This window comes from Nuphar pumila, chromosome 2 (genome assembly GCF_984573655.1).
Source record: "Nuphar pumila chromosome 2, dmNupPumi1.hap1.1, whole genome shotgun sequence".
In the NCBI taxonomy this organism is placed as follows: domain Eukaryota; kingdom Viridiplantae; phylum Streptophyta; class Magnoliopsida; order Nymphaeales; family Nymphaeaceae; genus Nuphar; species Nuphar pumila.
In genome coordinates, this window is record NC_143250.1 from 15,502,021 (window position 1) to 15,526,228 (window position 24,208).

Below are 24,208 nucleotides of genomic sequence, written 5' to 3' on the forward strand. Positions count from 1 at the left end.
AAATAAACAAGAATAACAATAACAACAACAACTACGCCTTCATCCCAAAACAATTGGGGTCGGCGATATGAACCAAAAAAGAAAATCATTCTGGGTCTTCCACATGAATCCTTCTCCTCCAATCATTTCTATCTAATGCCATGTCAAGAGAATAAATAAGCTTTCCTTCTTAACAAGATCCCCGAAGTTCCAATAAAAAAGAGAATGAAGCAGAGAAACACAGAAGGTAGTGCTACTCAAAAGTCCAAAGGAAGAAGAATCAAGTTGATGTCTACCTGCAGAGGGTGATGTCAAAACTGAAATGATTTTTCTTTTTCTTCTAATGTTCAGAACTTTGAATGTTAGTCAGATATAAAAGGATGAACTTATTTTGTGGTCAATCCCTTTAACAATCAAGTTCCATTTTCCCTTGAGAAAATAAATTTAAAGAAGAAAGGGATGAAGGGAATGACAAAGATTGACAAAAGGCTTAGAAGCTTGAAGAATACAAAAGAAGAATAAGGATGGTGGAAATAAGGAACAATAAAAAAGAACAAATAAGAAGGGCCTACCTCAGTGTGATTGTGTTCCACTCTAACACCATGAAAAAACATGTTAGTAGAGCCACCCTAGAGAAGAAAAATGGGGAGTACATGCATATCCAAAAAGAGATCGTTTGAGATGGTTGAACTTCCATTATATTCCTTTAATATACATAATGCTAGGATATGGGTAATAATTTATAAATATACCTTTGTACACTTATTTGCAAATCAAAAAGTTTTTTATCAATGCAACAGCTAATACAAAAGCAAAGAAGGTCAAACATTCACAGCATCGTCTCTAGGACAGACTTGGTTGGCCAGTTCTTTGCAATATGACATAAGTGTTTCATATCATGTATCCCATTTTATAATTTCCCTTCTTAATGTAATGAAATAGATATGTCACTAAGAAAAAACTGGTTATTTGACTGATATTCAAAAATCAATTAGGCACTCGCATTTTGTTACAATATTGGGGGATGAAATACAAATTTGGAACTCAAATTGCAACCAGAGTACCTCATTTGCATCTTTGCAGACGTCCGCCTCATTCTTCTTTGGCCATGTAACTCGCCAACATCTATTAAATGGAAAACAAAGAGAAAGAGACACATCAAGATAACTATCCCAAAATATGTTCAAAAACATGTTGTAGAGGGAACTTTTAGAATAAGAAGGGACCTTTCTCTACCAATGCGTCGAGCAATCTCTTCTGCAAGAGCTTGACCAGGTCCATCGGCATCTGTAGCTAAGATGATGCGAGATGCCTAATAGGTATCATGATTTTATGACATCAAACAATAAATTGTTCTTTAAAGCAGCCATATCATACATAAACTGTAACTTGAAAGGATACCTTCTCAAGATATTCTTTGCAATTCCACAAATATGCATACTTCTTATCCTGCAATTAATCGACAATGCTATAGAAATGTGAAGATTGAATTTAAATGCAACAAAACAAACACAAAATCCAAGGGAATGCCAATTTAAACAAATCACAAAGCTGATATAAGACCCATCCCATGGGCTGCAGGAAAAAATCATCAAACTATATGGAAAATATATCTATGTTTTCACTATAAGTTCCCTCTTTGAAGATAGGAGGAACGAACACACATTTTGGCCAGTCAGATTGGTGATGTTATCCTCATAGTAGTGGGTTGAAAAGTGGGATAAAATAGTTCGTGTTGACATGTCTCTGGTGTTAAAAATAAAATTGTATTCAAATACCCGATAAGGGTATTTTTGTCTTTTATCATATAGTACAGTCTACTAGAGACTGAAATATAATTTAGCATTGTAATAAATAAACTGCCCAACAGCCACATTATGACTGTTAGGCACAACAGTAATATTTATGACTCTTGGGCACAAAAATATGACTGTTGGGCACAACAGTCAAAATATGACTGTTGGAAGGCAGTCCAACTAGACGCTGGACTGCCGCCCAACAATCATAATAATGGCTGTTGGAAGGCAGTCCAAAGAGCTGGACTGCCTCTCATGTGCTGTAGAGCCTCACTCCCTTGTTATTCCTCAATGCTTTTAGAAGCATTTGAGGGTTTTTTCTAGAGTTTTTTCCCATCTTATAGGCTCGTATGCCTCTTGTGTTGTTTGATATTTTTATCTCTTTTGAGATTGTATTTGGTACATTAGTAACCAACCTTAAGTGAGTTTATTAAAGCCCTTTGTTGGCATTGTGTTTGTTTCACTATTGTTCCATTGTACCTTGTTTCATTACATGGTATCAGAGCTAGGCTCTTGAAAGAAGGAGAATCTCGTGAATGAAGTGTTCTTCGATCATTGATCATTCCCTATCTCTTCTATTCTAAACTCACGTATTCATTATGGGAGAAAGAGAGTCTGCCACCGTCATCACCCACAAACTCAATGAAAACAACTACTTGATGTGAGCGACGACTATGGAGAATCATATCAAAGGAAAAAATTGTGGGGTTCTATTAGTGGTTCTACTAGTGAACCACAACTCAAATTGATTAGACGAGAAAAAGATCAAGTCAAAGTCCTGTCCGAAGAAGAAAAAGAAAAAAACTTGGAAGAATACCAAAATAAATTGGAAGATTGGGAGGCAAGCAATGCACAAATACTCTCATGGTTTATGAATACCATGGAGTTCAAGATCGCCACCAATATCATTCAATTCAATAAGGCATGTGATGCATGAAGCTTTCTAAGAAGTACCTTTATCCAAAAGGATATGGCTAGACTTTATTATCTCCAAGACAAGGTACGTAATTCAAAACAAGGAGATAAAAGTGTAAGAGATTTTTACTGTATTTTATCCCTATTTGGGATGAATTAGCCATGTTGGAACCAAAATGGAAAGGTTCGGCTATTGATATGAGAAGGACCCAAATCGAAAAAGAAAATCTTTTCTCCTTTCTTTATGGCCTTCGACCGAAATTTGAGCAAGTAAGATCTTCCTTACTTCATAAGACCATTTCTCCTTCTATAAGTGAGGCCCTTGCTCAAATTTGTCAAGAAGAGACAAGACTTGGAATGCACAAGTCTAATGATGAGGTCCTTGCCATGACAAGACCTGAAAATTTTGTGAAAACATATAAACCACCTCACTTTGAGAAGAAGTTCAATGGGGAAGGACACAATGGAGGAGGATACAAAGGAAAAATTATTTGTCATTATTGTAAGGAACTCGGACATATAAGACCGAAACGTCCCAAACTTAAAAAAGTGGCCGCCTTAAGTGAAGAACCTCAAGAATCAAGAAAAGTGAGTAACTTCAATGAATTAAATCTTGCTCAAATAGCAGAAGTCGTCTCACAACTTCTCAAGACTACACCTTCTATATCTAGGGTTGCCATCTCTTCCTCGTCTCCTCCAGGTAAGACCTCTTGATTCTAGACTCGGGTGCTTATTTCCACGTGACTCATAATGAGTCTCTATTATCCGATTGCACTAAATCATATTTCTCATGTGTGTCAACTGCCGATGGTACCTCTTTAAAAGTCAAAAGCTTATAAAACCTTGATGATATTTCAAAAAAATTCTTTGTTCCAAAAGTGAGTCATTCCCAAACTGAATTTAAATCTTTTTTCGGTCTCTCAAATTGCTGACTATGGTTGTAAAGTATTCTTCTCATCTAAGGCGTGTTGGGTGCAGGATCTCCAGTCAGGGAAGTTGATTAGGCAAGGCCATAGACGATGAGACCTTTACTACTACATGGATTTTCTGTGCTTACAAAAATACTCGTTTTGGAACCATGTCAAAGACATTAATATAGATCTTTGGCATAAAAGATTAGGACACCCAAGTATATCCAAATTATCTCTTTTTCCATTTTTGAAAAAATTTTGTATGTGAAGATTGTATACTTAGAAAAATGCAAATGGTACCTTTTGGGTCTAGAACCTCTGTGACATAAAATTTTTGAATTATTGCATTCGGATGTGTGGGGTTCCGCTCCTGTTATGTCAAAAGGTGGTTATTCGTACTATGTTACATTTATAGATGATTTTAGTAGACATACTTGGATTTACTTTCTAAAACTCAAATCCGAAGTTTTTTCATGTTTTAAAAACTTTCATGATCTAGTTAAAAATGAATTTAAAACAAATATTAAAGTCTTCTGCTCCGACTCTAGGAGAGAGTTTCTTTCAAATGAATTTCAATTATATCTAAAAAATCATGGAATTATGCATAAAAAATCATGCCCTAGGACACCTCAACAAAATGAGATTTCTGAAAGAAAACATCGTCATATCGTTGAAACTACTAGAACCCTACTTATTTCAAAAGAAATTCCAAAGCAATTTTAGGCTGAAGCTGCCCTAACCGCAGTCTATCTAATAAATAGAATGTCTTCTCAAACTTTGGAAAACAAGTCTCCTATTGAAAAACTCTTTAAAATTTCACCTGATTTAAAAAGACTATGGGTATTTGGTTGTAAATGCTTCGTGCTTCTTGAAAAATATAGCAAACTCTCTCCTAAAGCCATAAAATGTATCTTTCTTGGTTATGCTGATAATAAAAAAGGATATCGATGTTATGATAAAACAAATGATAAACTCTATGTATCTAGAAATGTTACCTTTTTAAAAAATGACAATGGATTTGATTTTGAAGTTCCTAAGGAAGAATCTGAGTATGCTTTCTTATTTGATTTGTTACCCAATAAAGGTATTAGTAATGATATTGAAATCTTCGAGTCTATTAATGACTCAAGTAGTGAACCATCTCAAGATCTTCTTCAATACTCTAGACGAAATACTGGGGAGCATCCATGTGCCCTTGAAAAATATAATCAACTAACAAATACTGAAGAAACTAGTGTTAGAAGGTCAGAACGAACACATAGGCCTCCAAGTAGATTTATCTCATACAAATCCTTCTTACCAAACTACAGGGCATGTCTTCTAGCCATTCATTTCTATCATGAACCATCCAACTATAACGAGGCCAAAAATATAAACGAATTGGTTGAAGCCATGAAAATTTAATTAGATGCATTACATAAGGTTCACACTTGGCAGTTCAACCTCTTCCTATCGAAAAGAAGACAATAGGGTGTAGATGGGTGTTTAAAATTAAAACAAAAAGTGATGGGTCTCTTGAGAGATATAAAGCAAGACTTGTTGCAAAAGGATATTCTTAAGAATATGGTATAGATTATGAAGATATCTTTCCCCCAGTAGCTCGTATGACTACAGTTAGAACTCTAGTTACTATAACATCCATTCGAAAATGGCCGATATATCAGTTGGATGTCAAAAATGCATTCTTGAATGAAAACTTAAATGGGCTTAAACAAGCCCCTAAAGCATGGTATGATCGGTTCAATAATACGATATTAAAACTTGGATTTAAATCTTGTTACACTGACACTGCTCTTTTTGTGAGATATACAGGTACCTCATTAATCATTCTTCTTTTGTATGTTGATGATATGATCATCACAGGGAATGATCAAAAGGAAATTGAAGATATTAAAATTTTGCTTAAAAAATCCTTTGATATGACTGATCTTGGTTTTTTGAGATACTTTTTAGGAATTGAAGTAGCCTACTCACCAAGATGATACATTTTATCTCAAATCAAGTTTGCAGCTAATATTGTTGAGCGTTCAGGAATCACTAACACAAAATATGTTGATACTCCTGAAATAATAAATGTGAAATTGCGAGCTGAAGATGGAGTATTATTAGATGATCCAACCCTTTATCGACAACTTATTAGATCGTTGATGTACCTGTCCATTACAAGGCCAGATATTACGCATGTCGTACATTTTGCAAGTCAATTTCAACATGCGCCCACAACCGTTCACATAAGTGCAGTATTAAGAATAGTTCGATACATCAAGAAAACTATATCTAAAGGACTATTCTTATCCTCTTCCTCATCCTTAAGTCTTATTTCTTACACTGATTCTGACTAGGGAGGAGATCCCAATAACCGCCACTCAACTATTGGCTTTTGTGTGTTTTTAGGTGATTCTCTCATTTCTTGGCGATGCAAAAAACAACATAAAGTGTTTTTATCCTCTACGAAAGTTGAGTACAGGGCAATGACTACCACAACCACAGGAGTTGTGTGGATGAGAGCACTACTTTCCGATATGGGTGTTGATGTCTCAGAACCTTCAAAGCTATACTGTGATCTATGTCACAGGGATTTGGCTAGCAGGGTGCCGCACCCGCGTCGACGCGGGTGCGGGTGCGGCACCGAGTGCGGTCAACCCGACCCTAGGTGCGTTGACCGCACCTAGGGTGATTTTTGTCTATTTTTTTGAGTTGCTCAGCCCCCTGTCGACCAACCTCGCAAAGGAGAAGAAAAGGAGGGGAGGGTTTTTCACCTAGAAAAACCGCAACAACGGGGCCGTCGGGGTTGCTCGTTGACGGCGACGATCATCGGGAACCACGACAGCCATAGCAGAGAGGGGACAACGCCGGTGATGTCGCCGACAGCTGTAAACGTCAGGTGGCCGGAAGAAACGAAACCGCCGATGTAACAGGGAGAGAGGCTGAGTGGAAGGGGCGACGACTTTCCCGACGTCGGGGTTCTGGCGCAGCCGATCGCCAGTCAGAAGGTCGTCGATGATGTCGCAGGTGGCCGCCGAGAGGACTGTCGAACTCAGAGAGGGGCAGGCGAAGAGGCTCGGAGGTCGGCAACGACGAGGGACACAGGCGGCGAAGGTGGGGGATCACCGGAGCTTGGAGGCTGCCGTCGGCTTCGATCGCCGACGTCCTGCGACACAGGGGACGGAGAGGGGGGGTGCTTGCATCGTCAGGGGGGTCTGCCGGGCTGAGAGAGGAGGCCAACAGGTGGCCGGCGGCAAGTCGCCGGCGCTCGGTGGCCGTAGAGAGGAGCGAGAGGAGAACGGGCGAGGAGAGAGAAGGGGCGAGGGTTTTTGCCCCTCGCCCGAGACACCTGCGTCTTTTAAAAGACGCAGGTTCTCGAGGCTTCGAGAACCCGGGTCCGGGTTAGGCTCGGGTCCGGTTCGGACCCGGATCCGGGCCCGACACAGCAGACCAAACCCCCGACACGTGTCTGACACGAGTCTGACACTTTTTTTTACGGGCATTACACATGGACCTTAACAGTTACCATACATTCATACATATACACTATACATGATATGTATATATATATATATATATATATATATATATTTACATTTTTGCCCTTGCCGCACCCCCGCACTCGGGTTTTTTGGAAGTGTCGAATCCCCGCACCCGCACCCGCACCCATGTGACATAGACTGTGATAATAAAAGTGTCATCCATATAGCCAACAATCACATATTTCACGAGCGAACAAAACACATTGAAATGGATTGTCACTATGTTCGCGAAAAATATTTGAAGGGGACTATTACATTGTCATATGTCCAGTCCGAATTTCAAATTGCAGACTTCTTCACCAAAGCTCTTCCACTGCCTCAATTTTTTTTATCTTCTTAGCAAACTTTCGGTGATTTCCCCATAAGTTTGAGGAGTATTAAAAATAAAATTGTATTCAAATACCTGATAAGGGTATTTTTGTCTTTTATCATATAGTACAGTCCACTAGGGACTGAAATGTAATTTAGCATTGTAATATATAAACTACCCAACAACCATGTTATGACTGTTAGGCACAACAGTCATAAATGTTATATGACTGTTGGGAGGCAGTCCAACGTATATCAAACAGCACAATAGGCATACAAGCCTATAATAATGATTTGTGGAAGGCAGTTCAAAGAGTTGGACTGTCTCCCATGTGCTGGAGTGAGGCTCTATAAATAGAGCCTCCCTCCCTTGTTATTCCTCAATGCTTTTAGAAGCATTTGAGGGTTTTCTCTAGAGTTTTTTTCCCATTTTATAGGCTTGTATGCCTCTTGTGCTGTTTGATATTTTTCTCTCTTTTAAGATTGTATTTGGTCCATTAGTGACCAACCTTAAGTGAGTTTATTAAAGCCCTTTGTTGGCATTGTGTTTGTTTCACTATTGTTCCATTGTACCTTGTTTCATTACATTTGGTTCCTCTCTTCACCACTTTTTGGCACCATTCCATGTGACATCTTAGAAAAAAACAGACTAAGTGTGCATTAGAGAGTGATACTCTAAAAGATAACGTATGTTAGAGTTTAATCAACCCTTCAATTCCAAAATCTCTATGATGCCAATATGGATATATTTTCACATGAACTGCATCATCTAGCAGAGATGGCAGGATTGGTGATATCCTGCATAACCAGCACCAAGAAATGCCAAAAATAGAACAAAAATAAAATGATTCCAAGCTCCCTTTATCAACAAGGGAACTTCAACAGGCATTGCTCCCTGCTCTAGTTTTTGGACAGTGTTAATATCATACACATGGACACGAGAGATCTCACACATGCACTTTATTGTTAATGGAATGTCACAAATCTAGGCAACTGGGACATGCACAAAATTGTGGACAACAATTCCAAGGGTGCACATTGGGCTCGTCGAGCCCGAGCTCGGGCCTATTTCTGCATGGCCCATCGGGCTTTGACTGTATCCCAGCCTAGAACTGACCGACCATTTATTAATGGGCCATGTTCTGGCCTGATTCTTAATGGACTCGGGTTTGAAAGGCAATTCATGGCCTGACCATTGGCCCATGGACCAATGGATCACACAGCTTGGGCATTTAGTCATTTCAAACCTATGTAACAAGGACTCTTCTAACAGCGCACCGCACCTGTGTTGCACACTTGGACACGGCTTCCTTTGTGTCAGGTGAAGTCAACCACATTGAGGTTCATTTCTGTCTAAAAGTAGACTCAGTTAACTCGAACCAAGTCCAAGTTTCTCTCTCTCTCTCTCTCTCTCTCTCTATATATATATATATATATATATATATATATACACACACACACACACACATACCACAGTGTTAAACTTAAAACTGTTAAAATTATATATATATATATATATATATACACCCTCCCGGCATCGCCGCACCCAAGTTTTTTTAATGTGTCGCATTGCCGCATCCGCACCCGCACCTATGTGATATAGTTTCAAACTATTAAAGATGTCATTGACTTATTTCTATGGGCATTTATATCATTTGTGATTGTAGGGTAATGCTGTATTATTATCTTGTGTAAAAGGGGCATTTTTTGTAATTGTTCATCATAAGTTAATATAAAAGGGGGCGTGACCTAGAGAGAGGAGCACAATCCAAATTCTTAATCCCATCTCTTATTATTTTCTCTCTTCTATCTTCTCCTACAAGAAAACTGAAGGCAGACTTCAAGGTAGCAGATTTGCCTAGGGGTGGCAAAATCTGACACGACCAGCCAACCCACTTCTTAGGCGGGTTCGGGTTTGGCTTAAACGGGTTCGTGTCGTAAACGGGTCGACCAGCCTAACCCGTTTATTAAACGAGTCGGGTTCGTGTTAGGGGTATGCCAACCCGCTAACCCGGCTGACCCGTTTAATAAACGGGTTAGGCGGGCAGGTCAACCCGTTTACCCGAACCCAACCCGCCCGCTAACACAAACCCAACCCGCCAACCCGCTTACCCGACCCGTTTATTAAACGGGTTAACCGTGTCCTGTCGGGTTACCCATTTAATAAATGGGTCGGGTTCGTGTTTGCCACAGCCGACCTGTTTAATAAACGGGTCGGGTTCGTGTTGAGGTATGCTAACCCGCCAACCTGCCAACACGACCCGCCAACCCGACCCGATTGCCACCCTTAGATTTGCCATGTATTAGAGCCTAGGTATGGGTAAGTCCACATCTAAGATAAGGTTGTTGATCTATTCTTCCAAAGATCATTTTCCTTCCATCTTTCTTTAATTTCTTTCTCTTTCTTTATTTCCTCTCGCTCTCTTCTTTCCTCTCATACTTTTCCTTTTCATTAACATCATCCATATTAAATCATCCTTTTGTACTCTTGTATAGATAGGCCCTCTTTTCATGGATCGTCTCTTAAAAAACAAAAAAAGAAGAAAAGAAAAGAAAAGGACTATAAGTGATATGCCCGAATGAATTTGGTGAACATTGCACTTATAAAATAGCCCATTAGTGATAGTGCCTTTAATGTATTATAGTATTTGCTTCACCGCCTACATGTGACTTTTCCTTGGAGCGTGCATGAACTGGGAAACCTAATTGACAGCAAAGACTAAATCTAATCTGGTAAAAGTTAAATATTGCAATGCCCCAACCGTACTTCTAAAAATATGCGGTTCAGCCAACTCATCTTTCGGATAATCCCCTGACAGCTTGGAAATCACGGCTATAATAGTGGCAACTAGTTTGTAATCGATCATTCCAAAATGACCAAGAAGATCAAGAACATACTTGTGTTGCGTCAATGTCATAGACCCGATGTTCTATCAACTTCTACTCCTCAAAAATCTCTGAGAGCACCCAAATCCTTCTATATGAAATTTTTTGGAATTAAGCATACTTATAAGTTGCCGGATTCTATATATGTCATTTCCTGTGAAGATAATATCAACATACACCAATAAAATAGTAATATAACCATCACTAAAGTGAAGAAAAAGAGAATAATCACATTGACTATGAATAAAGCCAAGAGTGCCAAAAGACTTACTAACGGTTTTAATCCACGCATGGGATGCTTGCTTAAGCCCAAAAATCGCCTCTTTCAATCGTAGAACAGTGAAATGAGAATCTCCCTCCAGATAGCCTGGTGGATGTTCTATATAAACTTCTTGAATCTCTCCACGTAGGAAGCATTTTTAACATTCATTTGAGTTAATTCCCAACCATATGTAGTGGCAAGCAATTGAACAACTCTAATAGTTCTCATCCGGACAACAGGATGGAATGCTTCATCGAAAGCCAACCCTTGTTCTTGCATGTAACCCTTTGCCACAAGTCTCACTTTAAAACATTCTATGCTATCATTTGCTTTGTATTTTATTTTATAGACCCATCAAGATCCCACTACATTCTTCTGGTTGCGGAATAATATTTTTAGAACCGGTGCAACTGTGAGGGGCGCGCATGTGATGTTATCGGAGCATGTGAGAATATGACTATTGCGTCCACCTTGAACTTAAAAACGGAAAAATTGTCCTAACCCTATAAAATGACATGGTTCAAGAAAGGGAACGAGGTACCCATCACCCTGCATTGCCTAATTCGATTCTCCATGGAGGAGCATTACCACGATGAAGTATGGTGTGATGTGGCCCCTATGAGTGTGTGTCACATCCTATTGGGACGCCCCTGGTAGTTTGCCCGTAAGACCATTCATGATGGCCGCAGGAACACGTACACATTTGTCTTTAAGGGTCATAAGAAAGTTCTTCTTCCCACCAAGGAGACCGAGTTTCCCTGGCTCACGGGCCTACATGACCGGTCTTACCTCCTTGAGCGGCCCGAAGATTGGCACCATTCTCCTATATCTACTATGTCTGATCTAATTGCTTATTGTGGAGACAACAAGTCATCAGAGCCGACTTTTTCCCAACCAGAGGAGAATGATGCAGAGGAGAACTGGGTCCAGTTTACACCAAATGACCCCGGCAAGGAACCGGGTCTGCACATGCGGAATGATGATAGGATCCAGGTGGTGGATCCGATCTATGTCACGGTACCGAGGCATGGGGAAGTGACACCCCGGCGCACCCACTCCAGATGACCCAGATCCAGCAGCAAATGGATGTTGTCTCGGGTCCGAGACCGGACCCGAGACCCGAATCCAGTAGAGGTCTTTAAAAACCCCTCTAGGGTTGCGTGCGCAGGATAGAGAGAAATTAAACCCTTGCAGCAGCTCTGTTACTTTTCTTTAGCTGCGCACCTTTTCTTCTACTGTTGCTTTTCTTCTCCTAGTTTTGTCCTTTTCTGTTGGTTTCACTGCAGCCGTAGGTTTCTTTCACGTTGTTTGCATTTAGTTCTTTACATTCAGCCAATAGTTGTTAGCCTATGTCACATGGGTGCGGGTGCGACACGAGTGCGGTGCAATTTTAAAATTTTTGGACACGGGGACTCGGCTATATATATATATATATATACATTTAAAAAAGTGCACAGACACAACAAAGTCTGTGATTGTGCACAGTCACAGTTATTATTATTATTTTTTTAAAAAGTGCACAGACACAACACAGTATCTGACTGTGACTGTCACAGTTATTATTATTATTTTTTTAAAAAGTGCACAGACACAACACAGTCTGTGACTGTGCACAGACACAACACAGTCTGTGACTGTGCACGGTCACAGTCATAGTCTGTGACTGCAGCACAGTCCACTGTGCACAGCACTGGGCACTGTGACTTTTTATATCTTTTTTAATAAAAAATATAAAAAAAATCAATTTTTAGGGATAAATAGACATTTTTGGACTCGGTCAAAGTTGACCGAGTCCAAAATGTGGACGGACTTGGCATCGACTCGTTGACCGTGTCTGACTCGGCGTTGATCGAGTCTGAAGCCGCACCCGTGTCGAGGCGTATCGACTTGGGTGCGGCACCTCCCTAGCTGAGTCTGTGTGACTTAGTAGTTAGCCTGTTTGCCTTTTGAACATTGTAATAGTTTATTGGTCCTTTGAATAAAAGATGTTGATCATATCCATTGATATGATCCCTTACGGTGCACTCCTTTTGCTTCTCTTGCCATCGCACAACTGATCGGGCACCAGAGAGATCCACGACAACGTCAAGCCTGTGCGTGGGTGATTCATTTCTGTTGTTGCACTGAGGAACGACAGTGTGGGTATCCATTATCGTGAGCATATTGTATTCCTCCCTGCATCAAATGGTATCAGAGTACCGGGCATCCTCCGTCGCCGGGAGCATGCCACCAAACATGAGGAACGATCCGGCGAAGGGAAAGGAGCAAAAGGACACCGGCAGCGACGATCAAATGTCGCGTATGATGAAGATGATGACCCGAATGGACAAAAATCTGATGCGTGTCAGCCGAGACGTGGTCAGCATGTCGAAACGACTCGATGGGATTGAAACTCGGATCATGATCATCGAGTCACGGATGGAGCCCCACACGGCAACCCCACGTCAAAGGGGTTCGAGAGTGGTCGACGAAGTTGTCGTCCTCATTGAAGCTGCGGCAATCGACCCAGACCAACAGATTTGTCAGCTTGTCCGTGCCATCACCGCGACCTCGGTACCTCCTCAACACCCTGAACCGGTTGTGGTTCGCACAGTCGATCCACCTCTAATGAATCTGGGTAGCCGACACCCATCTGCCCCGGCGTCGCGGGTCGACCCGAGCCTGCTGGGCCCCAGCGTCACGCTAGGTCCAGTCGCAGGCCAGGGTTCGTGGACTCAGGCCACTGGAACTCCGTCGCCAGCCAGACCTTTCCAGCAGGGCCCCAACGTCACGTTGGGTCCTGCCGACCAGGTGGGCTCATGGCCCCGCGTCGCGGGGGCCCCGCCACAAGACGGGTCGGGACTGCAGGACCCAACCTTGTCGGCTCGACCCGGGAAGGGCCCCCCTTTTCTTCCTGAGTCCGTGCGTGGATGGCCTGTGGCAGCACCTCCGTGAGAGGGAGCAGGTGGGTCCCACTACATTGGGTTGAATCTGAGAGGGTCCGACCTGAGTTCATTTCAGCAGGGCCCAGACCCAGTTTTCGGGAACCATTTTTCGGGTTCCAGGGAATGGGTCCAAGCCCCGAACCCCATCACCCGAATTACCCAATTGGGTTTGGTTAGCGGTTCGCCCCAAACCAGACCCAACCAGTTAGTTTTGACCCAGAAAATAGATCTCGTACCGACCCAAACCCATATCAGACCCGAACCGCGCTCCAGTTTGAATTTGAGCCGGGTCAAACCCAAACCCATAATCATATGGATCGTGCATCGAGTTCAGACCAAGCCTTTTATCCCTACAACTCGATCCTCGATCCTCAATCCTCAATCCAACCTATCCAAATCTGGGTTTGACGAGCAGTTTAGGACTTGACCCAATCCAGATCCAATCGGGTAATTCATCCAAGTACTACACTACCCAAACCCAGTACCCTTACCAGGCCCAAGCCTTTAACCCAACCCAGATCCAGAACCTCGTACCAAACCCAATCCACTGCCCCTACCCTAATACAAACCATAACCCAGACCTGTACTATCCCGTTCCTACCCACCTAGAGCCCGAGACCCGGCAGCCCCATCCTCCTTACTTTGGACCTCCTGTCATATCGGTGCCACAACACCGGCCATAGATGGCTCCCGCCCACAAGTCAGCCAAACCGAGGCAGATTCAGCAGGGACCGGCACAACCAGAGCGCCGACAACAGGTCGTCGAAATTCGTCAACCCCAACAGCCAGGTGAACAGGACCACGGAGATGAAGCAGTGTGGGATGATGACACCTTTTGGAACGAGCACCCTGCAGAAATGGTGTAGGCCCGGCAGCAGAGAGCACCAGAGCGCCCCTTCACGTATGGGGTGAAGTTAGAGCTTCCAGAGTTCGTAGGTCGGTTTGATGCGAAGCAGTTCTTCGATTGGTCATATGTCGTCCAGTTCTTCTTCGACTACCGTTGTGTGTGCCTAGCCTCTACCCGATTGAGAGGCCTAGCACAGACACTGCAGAGGTCGAGGGAGCGGCAGGAATTAGAGCGCGTACAGACTTAGGAAGAGATGCAGTGGTTGATGCAGTCTAAGTTTGCGTCGTCAGATCACGCCGAGAGAGCCTACAAGGAGTACCTGACCCTATATCAAGGCACCAATACTATTGCGGATTACACTGTTGAATTTCATCGTCTTTCTCTACGAGTGCAAATCACGAGGTATATTTTTGGTCTCCATCCTGATATTTCTGACGACTTCAGTTGTATCACAGTCGAGTCATTGAATCAGGCAAGTAGTTATGCCATGAATGTGAAGGAGGAACTAAAAAGGAGGCAGGAACATAGGACATCCCGTAGTGATCAGTACAGTCAACCCAAGTCGAGTTTCCCAACCAGAGGAGCGAGCTCCCCCAGGAAAGAAGACTCAAAGTCCATCCCTGGAGTCGACCCTAGCAAACCCGATCAGTTTGGACCCGCATACCATACCAGATCCAAAGGTAAGCCCAGTGAGTCCACCGTTCGATGTTTTAGGTGTCAAGAGTTAGGTCATATTGCGTCCAAGTGTCCCACCATAAGTAAGAACACTCATATAGCAGAGGGCATTGTTGAGTCCGTGTTCGATAGTGATAACGAGGGTGCGTCGCCTGTTGAGGGAAATGAGCAGATGAAAGTCCTAGAGTTCGATGGCAGCCTTGAAAATTTATTAACCATCTGTCATGTTTTGACCACATCTCCAGAGTCGACCCCGACAAAATGGTTGCGGAATAATATTTTTAGAACCCGGTACAACTGTGAGGGGCGTGCATGTGATGTTATCATTGATACCGGAGCATGTAAGAATATGACTATCGCGTCCACCTTGAACTTAAAAACGGAAAAATTGTCCTAACCCTATAAAATGGCATGGTTCAAGAAAGGGAACGAGGTACCCATCACCCTGCGTTGCCTAATTCGATTCTCCATGGGGGAGCATTACCACGATGAAGTATGGTGTGATGTGGCCCCTATGAGTGTGTCACATCCTGTTGGGACGCCCCTGGTAGTTTGACTGTAAGACCATTCATGATGGCCGCAGGAACACGTACACATTTGTCTTTTAAGGGTCATAAGAAAGTTCTTCCCACCAAGGAGACCGGGTTTCCCTGGCTCACGGGCCTACATGACCGGTCTTACCTCCTTGAGCGGCCCGAAGATTGGCACCATTCTCCTATATCTACTATGTCTGATCTAATTGCTTACTGTGGAGACAACAAGTCGTCAGAGCCGACTTTTTCCCAACCAGGGGAGAATGATGCAGAGCAGAACTGGGTCCAGTTTACACCAAATGACCCCGGCAAGGGACAGGGTCTGCACATGAGGAATGATGATAGGATCCAAGTGGTGGATCCGATCTATATCACGGTACCGAGGCATGGGGAAGTGACACCCCGACGCACCCACTCCAGATGGCCCAGATCCAGCAACAAATGGATGTTGTCTCGGGTCCGGGACTGGACCCGAGACCCGGATCCAGTAGGTCTTTAAAAACCCCTCTAGGGTTGCGTGCGCAGGATAGAGAGAAATTAAACCCTTGCAGCGGCTCTGTTACTTTTCTTTAGTTGCACGCCTTTTCTTCTACTGTTGCTTTTCTTCTCCTGGTTTTGTCCTTTTCTGTTGGTTTCACTGCAACCGTAGGTTTCTTTCACGTTGTTTGCATTTAGTTCTTTACATTCAGCCAATAGTTGTTAGCATGTTTGCCTTTTGAACATTGTAATAGTTTATTGGTCCTTTGAATAAAAGACGTTGATCAGATCCATTGATCTGATCCCTTACGATGCACTCCTTTTGCTTCTCTTGCCATCACACAACTGATCGGGCACCAGACAGATCCATGACAATGTCAAGCCTGTGCATGGGTGATTCATTTCTGTTGTTGCACTGAGGAACGACAGCGTGGGTATCCATTATCGTGAGCATATCACATTCCTCCCTGTATCAATTAGGATGAATTCCAAAAAGGCAATGATAAGGAGACTTGTTTTCTAAGACAACCATGGCCAGTCTATTTATCACATGTACAGCAGAATGAAAAGCTTTTGTCTACAAATTAATAGGAAAATGACTGTCATGAAGGATACTCATCGCACTTTCAACAATATGCCTATGTTTGCGCTCAACAATCCCATTCTGTTGTGGCATGTGTGGGCACGACACTCTTCTTCCTATCCCATTATTTTGAAGAAAGGAAATGAAGTCACTGGATATGAACTCCCCTCCTCCATCATATTGGAAAAATTGAATGGACTCAGAGAATTGATTTTTTACTAAGGACAGGAAGTTCTGAAACAAAAGGAAAGCTTCATACTTATTTTTCATGAAGTATATCCAGGTATATCGAGAGTAATTGTCAACAAAAATTAGATAGTACTTGCTTCCAGATCCAGAAATGACTGGAGCAGGCCCCCATACATCAGAACATATTATCAGAAAAGGCTTTGAAGCTCTCTTATTAATGGAACGAAAAGGTAGTACATGACTCTTACATAAAAGACAACTTGAACACTTTTGATTTCTCTCTTCCACATTGAGACTTTCTTTTGGAATGAGATTATTAGAAACAAGTTTCTCAATAAAATGACTCCCACAATGCCCTAAATGACTGTGCCATAGAGAAGGCTTATTACATTCAGAAATACTAAGAACATTTTCAGAAAGACATAACTCTAATGGATCCTCTTGAAAGACATACATATTGCCTTGTCACTTTCCTTCAGCGAATGTTTCCCTCGTGTGAAGGTCCTTTATCAGCACAGAGAATGGAGTAAATTCAACTGAAGCATGATTATCATCAACAAGTTTAGAAACAAAGACAATATTTTTCTTGATATTGAGAGAATGAAGGACATTGGAGAGTTCAAGAGTAGAATGTGACATGGGGAAGATAGATTTTTCAATGTGAGTAACAGGGTGGTAAGATCCATCTCCAGTGACAATCTTACTTTTTCCAAAATAAGGAATAAGTTTGAAAAGTTTTCCTGCATCATCGGTCATGTGAGTTGTTGCCCTAGAGTCAACGAACCAAGTTCCTTGTTCATTCTGCTTTAGATTCAATCCCGACAAGGCAGATATTAACAATTCCTTAATCTCCCCACTGTCTTTGGTGCTGCTGGACTTCCTTTTAGATGTTGCCTGATGAGACTTTTCTTTATTTTCAGGATTATGCCAACAATTAGCCTTGATATGCCCCCTTTTGTTGCAAAAGAAGTATGTGGGAATGGGTCTTGATCCTTGAGTAACGGTGGGAGTGGGAAGTAATCCACGTCCCTCGTGTCCATTTTGCCCTTGTTCTCCTCGTCCTCGTCCTCGTCCTCGACCATAAGTCATTGGGTATTTGTATGAGTGTGATTATCCTCAGAAAAGCCTTTCAGAGTCATTTCATACTGAATTAATTTAGCCCGAAGCTCATCAAAGGTGGGAAGAGCAGACAAACACAGTAATGAGGTAACAATCATGTTATATTATGATCCCAATCCACTCAAGGTTTGTTGCACCATATCACTGTCACTCACTACACATCCTATAACCGCAGGTTGATCTGTGATAGTCTTCATCTTGTTTAAATACTCCATGATAGTCATGGAGTCTTTTCTCAGTAGCTGAAATTCTCTCTTGAAAAAAACCATTCTTGCCTGAGAAACTTGTGAATATGTCTGAACTAGTCTCTCCCAAAGTTGCATGGTTGTGCAATTGTCAGGAATTGCAATAAGTACCTCTTGAGAGAGTATAGAGGTGATGTACACGACCACTGACTGATCTTTCTTTTTCCAGTTGAGATATTCTGCATTTCTTACATACACAATTGAGATTGCCCCTTTATCATCATTCTCTTCTCGCACAACAAATTCCAGTGGAGCCGGAGTGGTTTCATCCATATGAACTAAGAGACCTTGACTCCTTAATAAAGGAATGATCTGTCTTTTTCAAATCAAGAAGTTTGAGGTGGTCAACTTTTCATAAACAAGCTGATTGAGAAAACTCGAAGAGAGACCAGACTGGGAAGAATGAGAGGAGTCCATAGCTTAAAGTTAACAAGGTGTTCACGAGATGCACAATCCACTGCTTGAGAAACTTGTTGGTCGCCCCTGCCTTTTTTTTGTTGTGATAAATGCAGGAAAAGAGAGCAGAACAACTCACGCTGAACAGACTTTAATAAATCGCAGATGGGAACTATGTTGGTTCAAGAACAAGGGGTTTCGTGAATATGAAATTTGACAACAGGTGTATTTCATGCACAACGATTTACAAACATAATGATTTACAGGCACAATGATTTATAGGCACAACGATTTGTGGACACAACGATTTGTAGACACAGCGATTTGTAGGCACAACGATTTGTAGGCATAACGATTTGTAGGTACAGCGATTTGTAGGCACAACGATTTATTGGCAGAGCGATTTGTAGGCACAACGATTTTCGTGATTCAACAATCAAGAAATATGGTATTCCAGATCTGATAATGATGGATGATCATATTCGATGGTTTCAGACAAGGTTTGGCAGAAATAAGAATTGCGAGACCAAGAATATTCATGATCAGATCTGAGTATTTCAGATATGATAGAATGAGGAAGTGTGAGACGGAGAATATGCACAATCAAGAAAATTTGGGATCTGACGCAAGGATTGAATATTTCAGATCTGACGCATGTACACGATCAGATCTGAATATTCAATATAAATCGTGAGACGAAAATAGAAAGAAGAACCGAAGTCTTTCAAGTCTAACGCAGATTCATGTCAAATCTGAATATTCAGGCACGAAAAATAGTAGAGAATGAGTAAATGAAAGAAAGAAGAAGATGGAAGAAAAGTGTGGAAGAAGAAAACCTCTTGATTGGATGCAGGTTGATCTCTGAGGTCAGACCTTCTGGAAGCAGCTTTAAAGCCCTAGATGGATCTCTACTCTGATACCATGTTAGATTTCACTATGATCTGTCACACGTGAAAGAAAGATGAAAGAAAAAGGAATTGTGGCTGTCACAATTTCCAAAATAATGAAATCGTGACCTAAAACATGTATATATATCCTTCGTTTACAGTATGGGTCAGGTCAGATATATTATCCAGACCTAGAATACAAAATAACAAATACAAGTAAAGAATACATAGACAAATAGACTTTTTCAGCAGGTCGGGTCTGGCCTGGCCCAATCCTAAAATGCATAAATGCTTGACTCAAATTATGGGCTAATGAGAGAACAGCCAGTTCCTATGCAACTAATTAGATAAATAGCTAATAGCAAGTTCCCATGCAACTAATTAGGTAATTATCCAAGTTACTATATAATAGTTAATTTTTATAAATTTTATATTATTAAAAAATTAATAAATAACTCAAGCCCATCGGGCCCACATATATAACGGGCTCGAGCCTATCATCATGGCCCAAACCTGGCCTATGGCGGGCCAGGTCAACTTGGACCATCGAGTTGTCGGGCTGATTGCCCACCTCTACTCATGCTTAAGAACATCGCCACCATAGATGAGATACGACATACAGTTGAATGATGCAAAAAAATTACAAGATGTATTTATAATCATGCATGGGTTTTGAACTTAATGAAGAAGTATATTAATGGTACTAAGTTGATTCGCAGTGTTGTTACTAGATTTGCTACGAATTTTTTGACTGTGCAGAGTCTTGTAAAGAATAGAAGTGCACTTAAAAAGATGTTTTCTTCAGATGAGTGGAATGCATATCCCCATTCCAAAAAAAAAAACAAGAGAAATTGTAGATATTGTATTTAGAAGTGAATTCTAGGGTTCATACGTGATGTTGAGAATCACTATACCTCTGGTGAAGGTGCTTTGATTGGTTGACAACGAAGACAGACCAGCTATGGGTTATCTCCATGAGGCCATGGATAAGGCAAAAGAGATCATTAGAGATAATTTAAATAGAAAAAAATTTGTATTTGTCTATATGGAACATCATTAACCATATATGGCCTGGGCAACTTCATCAACCTCTTCATGCTGCAACGTGTTATTTAAATCCTGCATTTAGATACTCTCATACATTTAAAATGGACAAGAAAGTCAATAAAGGTCTCTTGGATTGCATTGAAAGGCTGAACCCTGATTATGGCATTCAATATCAAATTCATAAGGAAATAAAAATTTACGACAATGCATTGTATGATATGGAGAGACTTGCAACAATGTAAAATTGTACCACGATGGGCCTAGATAATTTATTTGTCTATTTCAATTTTAATTTCATATTGATATTTTGTATGATTTGTATCAGTTATTGTCTTATTGATTTCTCATTTTCTTGTTTTTTCAGACATGTGGTAGACTAGGTTTTAAAGTGATGTTCCAAACCTAAGCTTTTGCTATTCGCATCATAAGTCAAACATGTAGTGCAAGTGGATGCAAAAAAAATTGGAGTGTCTTTGAGCAGATTCATACAAGGCGAATAAACAGATTAGTGCATAAAAGGCTCAATGACCTCGTTAACATTTGCTACAACTTATGATTGAGGCAAAGGTAATTTTAAAACTATACAGTTTATTTGTTATATGCATGTGTTATTTAATGTTTTTTTTTATGCATACAAAGCTCAACTAATTTTAAATTTTCATGTTATCTTTTTAGCCAAATACAAAAGTTGTCATCAAGGAGGCACAAAGAATTTAGAGAACTTCGATATATTGAATGAATAGATTCAAGAAAAAGCCGACGTCCAAAATGAAGAGGACATTCAATGGATAAACATTGAGAGAGCTCAGGACGTAAACAACAAAGACCCCATGTATATTGAAGATGATTTGAATGTCGAAAGAGTAGAAGAAAATGAATATGAAAAAGATAATGATGATAATGATTATCAATGGTATACTTCTTAAAAACTTGGTTATTATTGTAATTTGTAACTGCTAAGTATTCATAAACTTGGTTTTTTTGCTTTTTGATGAATCTTGCGGCATGTTCTTAATTGAAGATATCACTATTTTGCATTGTTCTTGTGAGATTTGATGATTGATGATGTGTTATGTAGATCATAGAGACACAAATACTTCACATGTGATTTTATGGTTGCATATTGTGCATTTCATCATTGTTGTGTGTTGTAATTTTTTAGAATTTTTGCTATTTTCTGTTTTTTACTATTTTTTAGAATTTTGAAGTTTTTTTTAATTTATGATTTTTTACGATATACGATACAATACAATACAATACGTATCTTATTTTGAGACAGAATGATACGGGTTACTATACGATACATAAAACCTTGCTCTTGATCTTCTTGGTTGTTTTGAAATAATCGATTATCAGCCAGTAGCTACTTCCGTTACCATGAATCCTAAGTTGTCAAAGGATAATCTAGGGGATGAATTATTGGTTGAACCACATATCTTCAAGAGTTTAGTTGGAGCACAACAATATTTAACTTTAACACGGCCAGATCTAGTCTTTGTAGTCAATCAAGTGTCCTAGTTCATGCATGCTTCAAGAAAGTCACATGGAGGCAGCGAAACGAATATTGCACTACATTAAAAGGGCTCATTGATGGGCTGATTTATAAGAGCATTCATCAAGTTCAATCAGGCATACCACTTATAATTCTCATATATTCAGATGTTGATTGGGCAGGGGAACCAATGACCAAGCATTCTGATACCGGTTATGGAGTTTTTTGGGGATATCGTTTAGTATCCTGGTTAAGTTGGAAGGAACGCAATGTGGCCAGATCTAGCACAAGCTAAGGCAATGGCAGCAATGATAGCAGAAGTTCAACCGATTCAACATCTTCCTACAGCCTCACGTCAGGCCATCACTAGATTCTTACTCTTGTGATAACAAGAGTTTTGTTGCTATTGCTACAAATCCAGTTCAACATGCCAAGATGAAACATGTTGAACTGGATCAACATTTTGTCCGTGAAAAGGTTGAGCGCAAGGAGATTCAGCCCATGCTTATTAAGGGAAATGATAAAGTAACTGATTTATTCACAAAGTGTCTCATGTGCTAGACATTGGGATCTTAAAAGCAAACTGCAGATGGTCATAACAAACCCATGTGTTAGAGATGTCGTTGGCTTATGTTCTGTGAGCATTTATGTTATTTGTGTATTGTAGGATTATGTTGTATTATTATCTTGTGTAAAAAAGACATTTTTGTAATTGTTTATCATAAGTTAATATAAAAGAGGACGTGACCTAGAGAGAGGCACGATCCAAATTCTTTCTACCATCTTCTCTCATTATTTTCACTATTCTTCTTCTACAAGAAAACTGCATGCACACACTCTGAGGCAGCAGATCTATCACAAACACATGCACACCATTCACTTAATTACCACTAAAGACAGGATTTTTCCTTATAAATGTGTTTTTCTTTATGTTTGTAAACAATAAATAAATCTAAAAGGTCAGCCTAAGCCAATATCAATGGTCCAAACCATCATAAATACAATCCAGAATTCTAGTCCCTATAGCTATGCAATACAACATAGTTTTTCAGTCCTTCATATAGTTTCACGCACTATGCAACATAACCTATATATATAAAGGTAACTCAAGCCCGCCAGGTCGCACCAATAGCCCGGTGGGCCAACCTGTGCTCGACCCATTATATAACAGGCTGGGTTTCGACCTGGTAGCTAGTGGGTTAGTATCCAAAAACTTGACCCAACCCTGGGTAATGGTGGTCGGGGTCAGCTTGGCCTGCTGGGCTGCCCAACCTGTTGCCTACCCCTAATTCCAAGAGATTAAAATGCCTAAGTTGACCATGTCCAATCAGCTAGGTTCAAGTATGATGTGCTCAATTATTATTGGGTTGGTCACCTGAACCAAATCACATCTGACTAGACAAAAACCCGAACCAGAATCTGAATCCAATGATGGAATAAATGGGAAGATTAGAATCGGTGCCAATATGACCTTAATTCGACACAATGACAGCCCAACTTGAAATGACTTTTTTTTCTTTCCTTTTTTGTGATATGCAAACTAGGGTTAGGCAGATACCTACTAGTATAAGTAAAAAAAAACAATAAAAGCAACAAAATTACAAATCATGAGTACAAGGAAACCATCCAGTAGGTTTATCCTTCCATATTCTGTTTGACATGATAGCTCCCACTCTGTCCCAGATGTATCCAACTTCAAATAACTTGGGGGTGTGTTCTTGTAATATTGAAAATCAAGATATTACAGTAGAGCATGAATATGGCAGAAACCAATATTCACATCAAACGAAGATGCTGTGATTCAAGATAACATTTTGGCACATCCTGACTTGAGAGTCAAGAAAGAGGAAGCAAAATATCCAGCCTCCAACCGAAGGCCCAAAAGAATATTGTTTGGTGACTTTCTTGTGTGCAGCCTAAACCAGAGTTGTTAGTCGGGGAAGCAGGAGCAGGAAGCAATTCGGGAAGTGGAAGTGGGAAGCGAGGAACTTCCAAAATTTTAGAAAGCGGGAAGCGCGAACGATTTAGAAGCGAACCAGGAATCGTCTCATAAGCAACCTAGGAAACGACCTATGAAGTGAACAGGAAGCGACCTAGGAAGCAAGGGGGAACCGAAAAAAAAGAAAAAAGTAAGAAACATAAAAAAAACACAAAAAAATGAAAAAATAAGGGAAAGCGAGCATTTCTCAATTTTCTTTGGCGCTTTCCC

At 40.8% G+C, this 24,208-nt stretch overlaps 1 protein-coding gene across 1 annotated transcript in view; it reads right to left on the bottom strand.

Moving 5' to 3' along the window:
• The window catches only part of LOC149844859 (primase-helicase Twinkle, chloroplastic/mitochondrial-like), a 65,291-nt gene that overhangs the window by 14,118 nt on the left and 26,965 nt on the right, over window positions 1-24,208 (bottom strand). The window contains exons 10-12 of the mRNA XM_089995330.1: window positions 1,381-1,428; window positions 1,206-1,291; window positions 1,044-1,104 (exon numbers count right to left, since the gene is read on the bottom strand). Coding sequence (XP_089851456.1) covers window positions 1,044-1,104; window positions 1,206-1,291; window positions 1,381-1,428 — 195 coding nt within the window. The remainder of the gene's footprint in view (window positions 1-1,043; window positions 1,105-1,205; window positions 1,292-1,380; window positions 1,429-24,208) is intronic.